At 59.7% G+C, this 7,625-nt stretch overlaps 6 protein-coding genes across 6 annotated transcripts; 3 read left to right on the top strand and 3 right to left on the bottom strand.

The window, feature by feature from the left end:
- Positions 1–14: 14 nt before the first annotated feature.
- On the bottom strand, positions 15–355 carry SPRG_17058 (hypothetical protein; the record flags this gene model as incomplete). The annotated part of the gene is made up of 1 exon (XM_012356342.1): positions 15–355. A coding segment is annotated over one exon (341 nt), but the record flags the coding sequence as incomplete, so codon positions are not given.
- Positions 356–855: 500 nt separating this feature from the next.
- On the bottom strand, positions 856–1,173 carry SPRG_17057 (hypothetical protein; the record flags this gene model as incomplete). Its single annotated transcript, XM_012356341.1, has 1 exon — positions 856–1,173. One exon carries the CDS (start codon positions 1,171–1,173, stop codon positions 856–858), a length of 318 nt encoding a protein of 105 aa, XP_012211731.1.
- Positions 1,174–1,690: 517 nt separating this feature from the next.
- Positions 1,691–2,900, top strand: SPRG_17056 (hypothetical protein; the record flags this gene model as incomplete). Its single annotated transcript, XM_012356340.1, has 4 exons — positions 1,691–1,787; positions 1,844–1,953; positions 2,003–2,393; positions 2,441–2,900. 4 exons carry the CDS (start codon positions 1,691–1,693, stop codon positions 2,857–2,859), a joined length of 1,017 nt encoding a protein of 338 aa, XP_012211730.1. The 3' UTR covers positions 2,860–2,900.
- On the bottom strand, positions 2,827–3,552 carry SPRG_17055 (hypothetical protein). Its single transcript, XM_012356339.1, has one exon. The coding sequence runs from the start codon at positions 3,537–3,539 to the stop codon at positions 2,916–2,918; it is 624 nt and encodes a 207-aa protein (XP_012211729.1). The 5' UTR covers positions 3,540–3,552; the 3' UTR covers positions 2,827–2,915.
- A 491-nt stretch (positions 3,553–4,043) lies between these two features.
- On the top strand, positions 4,044–4,808 carry SPRG_17054 (hypothetical protein; the record flags this gene model as incomplete). Its single annotated transcript, XM_012356338.1, has 1 exon — positions 4,044–4,808. The coding sequence occupies one exon, from the start codon at positions 4,044–4,046 to the stop codon at positions 4,806–4,808; it is 765 nt and encodes a 254-aa protein (XP_012211728.1).
- Positions 4,809–5,397: 589 nt separating this feature from the next.
- Positions 5,398–7,504, top strand: SPRG_17053 (hypothetical protein; the record flags this gene model as incomplete). Its single annotated transcript, XM_012356337.1, has 11 exons — positions 5,398–6,069; positions 6,112–6,174; positions 6,220–6,286; positions 6,328–6,573; positions 6,621–6,702; positions 6,759–6,858; positions 6,901–7,032; positions 7,089–7,121; positions 7,170–7,230; positions 7,277–7,406; positions 7,450–7,504. 11 exons carry the CDS (start codon positions 5,398–5,400, stop codon positions 7,502–7,504), a joined length of 1,641 nt encoding a protein of 546 aa, XP_012211727.1.
- Positions 7,505–7,625: the final 121 nt, after the last annotated feature.

The following is a 7,625-nucleotide window of genomic DNA, read 5'->3' as shown; positions in this document are numbered from 1 at the left end:
TCCCGAGGCAAAACTTGTACCACCCACCGCGGTGCTCCGTGTCAAAGTTGAACCCGTTGTGCTGGACGTCGTTCGAGTTCTCGTTGGGCGGCGTCGTCGTCACGAGCGAATTGAAGAAGTTCATGTCCGCCTGCTCTTCGGTTGGCGGCGTCGCGAACGGGCCATACGCCGTGAGCCGAATGTCGTACAGATCCTGGCTCTCGACCACCGCGATGCGCAGGAAGGCCGTGCGCTTCGTCTTGACGTACTCGATGAAGCACTCCTTCGACCGGCCCGGCACGACCACCATCAAGGACGAGACCATCGTCATGGCGAGGAAGAGCCATGCCACCATGCAAGCATTCCGCGCTGCCATCGTCGCCGTCCACGCCGATCCGTATCTGAACTGGGGCCCCACAAGCGAAAAAACGAACGTCCAGCTGGCACGTCGGATAATAACAGTCGCATCCGGACACAATTGATTGAGATTACCATTGCGAATATTGAGTTTCAGATAACAGACATTTATTGATTAATAGCCTCCAATGGAGATAGTAAGCTGTAGGGTCCCCTTGATGCCAGGCCAGGCGCACGTCTTCAAGTCGACACCACTGCTTGGAGCACCTTGCAGAGGCGTGGTCGGAGCGGCAGCCTTGGGCACATGGCAGCAAGGAAACGCAATCATGGTCCATGATTCCGAGTTCCCGAGTTCGACATGCAGCTCTGGCGGCGCGCTGGCGGCTCGTTCTGCACGTGGCAAGCTCTCGCTAGTGCATTGGCCCTAGCAGATTGGCGTCTTTGGCCCAAACGAGGGGTTTGAGATTTTAAGTTAGTTTTTTTCTAGTCTGCGGTGGAGGAAGTCGGTGTTGAGGGCGCTCACGCGATCGCGAGCTGGCTCACCTTGACAATGTGGCGGCCTGGCACGAGCGTCATGCCAAGGAAGCGCTTCGATGGGATCTGCGGTACTTCGTCGTCGTCTTGGTTGGCGTACCGGTACTCGTTGGTCTCGGTCAAGATCAGGTTCTTCTCATGGTCGAGGCAGTGGAAGGAGCCGATGAGGATGCGCCCGTCCGAGATCTCGACGCGCAGCGGCTGGTCGATGAGGCCAAGCACTTCCTGTATGCTCTTGGGGAGGGCGTCCATCTCGGCCGCGACCGCAGCGTGGGCGACGACCTTGCCGTTTGTGGAGAGCATGCTCAAAGCCTTTGTCACGATTTCATTGGCCGACGGCGATTTCCATAGGCTGAATATACGCAACTTGTCTCCTACGGACGACGATGGCCAAAGCCATGCAGAGAGAGAGGCGTACCAAGTGTGCACACTCGTGGACTACACAGGTATACGTATAGTTTAGCTAGTCCTTTATGTATTCCAGTCTCGGTAGTGCTACGCATGTATTGACACGTATAAAACCCGTTGATTTTTGGGCAAAAAAGTGACCTTTCTGTGCTCGTTAACAAAACGAGAGATCAGAGAGATGGCGAAAAGTGATCTCTCCTCATATCGATCACGTTAGCATCGAGCAACTAGGGTCTCCCCACTGGAAAGGCGACTGCGGTGTGATTGTCGTAGTACAAGAACTCGTACCTCAACGCGGCTACCTCAGCAACACGGTGCAGCCAATTGGAGTTGCGTGCATTTAGTGTCTTAAGTCGGCAATTATCTGCTTTGATTGGTATAGCGAAGGTTTGGGGTTTCGATCTTGGCACCGATGACGACGACGACGCTCCGGGCCGGCGACGTGCAGAAGATGCTCGAGGCCAACGACAAGATGCTTCAGACGTGGAAGACGCTCCTCGAGGGCCGACGTACGACGCATGCTCCTGCCTTCCCGCTTCCGCCTCATGGAGCCTCGTCGTCGTAGCCAGCACGGACAAGACGGCCGAGTACAAGGAGTGGCACATCAAGTGCGTGCGCTACAAGGAGCAGATCTCACGGTCGCTGGAGCGCCTCGCCGCAATGGCCGACGACCAGGTAGACGACGACGACGACCTCTTCTCACGTAGGTCTCATGGCGCGGTAGATTGCCAAGAAGGAGACGGCGCCATCGACGACGACGCCGTCCCCGCGCCAGAGTCCCCCGCCGACGACCACGAAACCAGTGGCGCCGACGCAATCGCCTGCACAAGCGCAGCAGCAACAGCTCCTTCAGCAACAGCAGCAGGCACTGGCCAAGCAGCAAGCCGCGCTGCAGCAGCAGAAGCTCCAGCAGCAGCAGCAGCAAGCAGCCCTTCAACAACAAAAGCAGCAGCAGCTCCAAAAGCAACAACAACAACAGAAGCAACTACAGCAAAAGCAAGCACAAGCACAGGCGCTGCAACAACAGCAACAACAACAGCAGCAGCAACAACAAAAGGCAGCGCAGCAGCCTAAACAAGGGGCAGCGACCACTCCCATGCAGCTCAACGCGGCCGGTACGCTAGCCTTGGTATGTATATGTACCTATCTCGGGATGATGTAGGCTTTGCCAACACGGCGGACCTCTCGGCCCTCTTCAGTAATCCGTCCATGGTCATGGCCAACATGAGCTCGCTCAGCGGGTTTCCAATGCCGCCGTCTTCCAGCGGCAACGCGACGTCGGAGCTTCTCTTCAATCCGATGGACCCGGTCCACCAAGCGCAGCTCAACATGTACAACTTCAACCTGCTCCAGCAACAAGCCTTCTCCAACGCACAGCTGTACCCTGGCTCGTTCAACCCGGCGATGAACACGATGATGCAGTACGCCAACGCCGGGTTCATGCTCCCGACGACGACGACGACGACGACATCGACGACGACAACACCGGCAAGTGCGACGTCGACCACGGCGGCGTTTGCCTTCAACGACCAAGACACGGTCAATAGCGTCATGGACGACTTTCTGTCGCAGCCCGAGTAAGCGTCGCGTCGTCTGTAGTGTAGATATTAAGACACAAGACCGTTCTATCCTGCGTCTCAGGCGCCTTCGAGGAGCGAGAGGTCGGGCGGGAGCTCCGCGTCGCTGTAGCGCACGTCCTGGAAGAAGACGCGCAAGAGCCGGCACGTGGCGAGGACCCGGATCTGCACCGTCGACACGTGCTGCGTGCCAAACGCCTCGAGCAAGACGCTCTGCAGATCCATGCAGAGGTACTGCCAGCCTTTGCCCAAGGCCAGTGGCATCTGGCAGTGGCTCGCGTTCACGCGTGCGAGGCTCCGCGCGTTCGTGATCGTGAGCGTCCGGTACTCTCGCTTCCCGTCGAGGAGCTCGACCTCGTACGTGAAGAACGCATCGAGGTTCTTCACAAAGAGCACAAGGTACCGCATGACGTTGGTCGTGTGCAGCACGAGGCGCGTCTCGGGCCCGAGAAGCTCCAGCACGGGCTCGTCCACCTCGGCGTCGTGCACGATGCGCACATCGTTGTCACCGCCGAGCTGAAGGCACTCGGCGATCGCGAGGCGCACGGCCGGGTGCGCATGCAAGCTCAGCACGCCCTTCTCGCCGACCGGGTCGCGGCACGGAAGGATCGGCTCGATGAGCTTGTGCTCAAACATCTGCGGGTCGTCCGCGTCCTCATCGGGCTCTTCAAACGTCGCTGGCATGCTCGGTTTTCGGCAAATGATGAAACGACGCCGTGGTCAATATTACTGCAACCACCGAGCATTGCGTCCAGCGACAAGAATCGATGGAGCTTTGCATGGTTCCAGACAGCTAGTTAAAGACATCCCATGTACGGTCGCGTCTCTCAAGAAAAAGACATTCGCACACGACGGCAGAGCGACGGCGGTGCTTTACGAGTCGCTTGCAAGGAACGCAGTGGAATGGGGACGACGTGCAGCAGAGAGGTTCAGGCGGGAAGGTTCGTGCTCGAGGCAAGCAACGAGGCGTCCGCAGAGAGCATGGATTTGGATTCGGGACGCGCCATCTCCAAGCGCGAGCAGCGACTGACACGGGCCTTGCTTGACCTAATAGGTGATGGCGGAAAGCCTGTCGCCGTCATGTAGCGTGGCGTTGGTCCATTCGAGTCGGGTGCCGTGCAGAAAGGGCGGTGGTTGCGGTGTCGTGTTGCTGGCTGGGAACCTTCGCACGCTGTAACGCCTTGAACCATGAGCTCGGACGCACTCGGTTTCTTTGAGAAGCACCGCGCGCTCTTCGAGTACGACAAGTACTTTCCCGGGCGGGACCCATGCACGTCGTCGTCGGCGTCAGGGCTCTTGCTTGCATACACCAGCGCACCGTCGTCGTCGTCGTCGTTTGCAGAGGCCATTGCGGCGCTGAATGCACCGGCCGCCCCCGGAATTGCCTTCAAGCCACCTCCACCAGCAGCTACAGCAACGATAGCGTCGTGGACAAAGCCACTGGCGGCATCCAGACCGATTGCGCGACTGTATGAGCCCCGACCGCTCGGGGGTGCCAAGGAGAGCACCTTCCCACCACCGCTTGCGCAGCAGCCAGTAGCACCAGTGTCGCTACCACTGCAGCCGGCGGCACCGCTGCCATTCCAGCCGACTGTGCCAACGCTGCCACCAATGACGCTCGTCGCCAAGGCGCACGAGTCGTCCAAGTCCAATGGACCAGCAAAAGAGCTCTCGCGACAAGCGTCGTCGTCCAATGCGTTGCAGAGAGGACCGCAACTGCTCGACAGCTCCGTGCGAGCCTACACGCGCAAGGTCGACGTGGCGCAGAAGATCGAGATGCTCGTGGGCCCCAAATTCGGTCGCGTGTTTGGCCCGAGCAGCAACCTCCCACTGGGCGTCAAGCGGCGGCTCGAGGCGTATGCTAGATTGGACCAGCGCAAAGAAGCCTTGTACCAGCTTCTTTTGAGCGAACAGCACGCGCTCGAAGCCCTTCGCAGCACTCGAAACACCTAATGCCTTGCAGCGTCCTTGGTGAATCTGTATTCCTACGAGATGAGGATTGCGCCAGCGTTTCTTACCACAGCAGGACGCTGTGAGAGCGCCCTCGGTCGAGTCGATACCATGGCCCGAGGTACATGCACCGGCACCAAGGCTGACAAGCTCCGTTTGGCCAAACCAGCGGCTGTGTGGCGATGTGAGTACCTTATAGCCAACGTCGCAAGCAGCTCCGCACGCTCCAGCTTGAGAAGGCGAGCTATCACGCTGGGTTAAACGTCAAAGAAACATGCGCGGATGGAGCTAGCAGCAGCAGTGAGGAGCGCGCCTGTCGAGCCCAACCCCGATGATCAACGCCCATCACGTGCAGCTTTTTATATAGGGCCCCCTACTTTGTCATAAATGTCTCTTTGGAATATACTAGGAATTCTATGTAACAGTGCGCGGGAGATTCAATTAAATGCGGGACCCGGGGCCTAGTCTTTCTGGCGCCGTGCTTCACGCGGCCGCTCAGATCGCAATCTGCCCAACACGACTGGCTGGGATTCAGCCCATGAGCTCGCCACGCGCTGCGTCCAACCGCCGCACGCGTGCGGAAGACAGCCTCATGGATGTCTCGCCACCGCGCCCCAAGCGGCCCACGACGGCGATCACCAAGGAGAACGGGTCGCCCGGCAAGGTCTCGCCGCCACGCGAGATGTTTTGCACGCCGTCCGTGACCGACACGACGCGCCACGTCAAGTATCCTGGCTGGCTCGAGTCGCCGCAGACGAAGCGCCAGCGAGTACTGACGCCGACCAAGCCGACGCTGGCCGCGCGCTTTCTGCAGCAACGGAAGAAGACGGTCGTCGTGCGCCATTTCACGCTCAAGCTGCACCCGACGAGCGCGTCGGCGCTGTCGCCGGCGCAGCGCGACCTCATGGCGAGCCTTGGCCTCTACGCGATCGAGCTCAACTCGACGCGCACCTCGCTGCGCATCACGCGCAAGCTCTTTGCGCCGCTCGCAGCGTCCTTTGACACCACCGCGCTCGGGTCCGACCACTGCACGCTCACGTACGACGACCGCGTCGTCATCCTCCGCGACAAGAGTCCGAAAGGCATCTTGGTCAACAAGCGGCGGATACCCTTGATGCTCGAGACGCACCTGCGCACGGGCGACGTCGTCCAGCTCGTGCCAGGACTCACCTACGTGCTCTGCAAGCGCGTGTGCGACCGCGACACGAAGCAGCGATTCGTGCCCAAGCCCAAACGCCAGCTCCATGCTACGCAGTCGTCCATCGTACGTTCTCTCGTCCGAAAACGAAAAAATGCCAAGGAGTAGGTCGTCTTTGCGGCGTCGCCCTTCGCCGGCATGGACCGCGTCGGGCAATTCCACCCGATGCCGGTGCGTTGGCGCGTCCGACTCCCAACAATGATACGACGCGTGTAGGCGCTCCCTCTCGAGACCGACTTTCACTTGATCCAAAACTGCATTCATGATGCAGCGGTCCAGTCGGGTGCGTGATACAGTCAGTGCTTCGTCTCTATCGATGCGTAGGCCACGTGCCATCGATTTGCGTCTCGGCCAAGCCCGGGATGCTTGAAGAGCTTCAGTACACAGCGACGCAGCGCTGCCAGGTGCTGCATTTGATCGGCCGGGGCAGTGCGAGCAGCGTGTACTTTGAGGACAGTCTCTCGCTCGTCCACCCGGTGAGCTACGATGCGCTGCGCCACACGCTCTCGTTCGGCAAAGTGCCGCCCTTCCGCCTCGTCGTTCTCTCGTACGACCCCGCCGACACGCTCGGTACGTCTCCGATACCGTGGCAACGGCCCGCTCACGAGAAGGGCCAGCGTCCGTCTTTGTGTCGATTGGCGTTCCCCATGTGATTGTGATGCGCGAGTGCTCCCCTGTCGTCCACCGCGCGCTTCTAAGGTCCCTTTTGCGATACTCTTACTCGGCAATCCACCCTGCATGCTTTGGTCCTGTAGTGGGCTCTACCGCGCGCTGGCCAAGCGCAAGAGCGTCGAGCAAGCTGTCGCAGTCGCAACGCAAGCGTGCGTGGCCGAGTTTCCCGACGAAGGCGCCAACGTACGTGCCACTCGCTCGCTGTCGTGCTGATCCGTCGTGTAGAAAATGGTCTTGTTGCCGTCGACGACGCCCCATACCGAAGTGCTCTTTGCGCTCGAGCCGAAGCGCAAGCTGCGGCACCGCGTGATACCCCGCCCGACGCCGCTCTACGAGAACCTGCCGCCGCTCTGCGATGTACGTACCATGTCGTTTGCCCCCTTGTTTTGGAGCTGATGAGCGACCGGGACTAGGGTTTCTGCAACCGCAGCCTCGACCTCTTCAAGGTAGAGTTGGCGATAACGATGTCCAAGAGGGAGCCACGTTTGTGGTAGATCACCAAACTCCTCTCGTCCAAGCGACGACTCATTTCCATCACGGGCGAAGCCGGCATTGGTCCGCACGTCTCTCTTCCTGGATGCAACTAACGTCTATGCACCAGGTAAGTCTGCCGTCGCCAAGGCGCTTGCTCGCCACATCTCGCTGCGGACGTCGTGGGTCGTGGGACTGACAAGTCCGGTGCGCTACCTCCACGTCCCGACCGTCGTGGCGGCGACCCCACCCAACTCAACGTACGCCTTTTTCATTCGTTTGAAACTGCAACAACCAGTGTAGCATGTGGGCGCACCTCTGGCACACGAGCCAGACGCTCGAGGGCACGGAAAGGTAGTCCGCTTGCATGGCACAATCGTTTCTTATTCTGGACTAGTGACTACTCGTGGCCGTCAGTGCTCATTCTCGACGGCTGCGACGCGCTCACAGCGACCGACGCGGACCGCCTCACCTTCCGC

The sequence above is a fragment of the Saprolegnia parasitica genome (genome assembly GCF_000151545.1).
Source record: "Saprolegnia parasitica CBS 223.65 unplaced genomic scaffold supercont2.439, whole genome shotgun sequence".
Classification (NCBI taxonomy): domain Eukaryota; phylum Oomycota; class Saprolegniomycetes; order Saprolegniales; family Saprolegniaceae; genus Saprolegnia; species Saprolegnia parasitica.
The sequence above is the reverse complement of the archived record's forward strand: the minus strand, read 5'-3'. Positions and strand labels throughout refer to the sequence as shown.

What these genes read in the sequence shown, in the direction of transcription:
- SPRG_17055 (XM_012356339.1), bottom strand. Translation starts at nt 3,539, where the DNA reads ATGCCAGCGACGTTTGAAGAGCCCGATGAGGACGCGGACGACCCGCAG.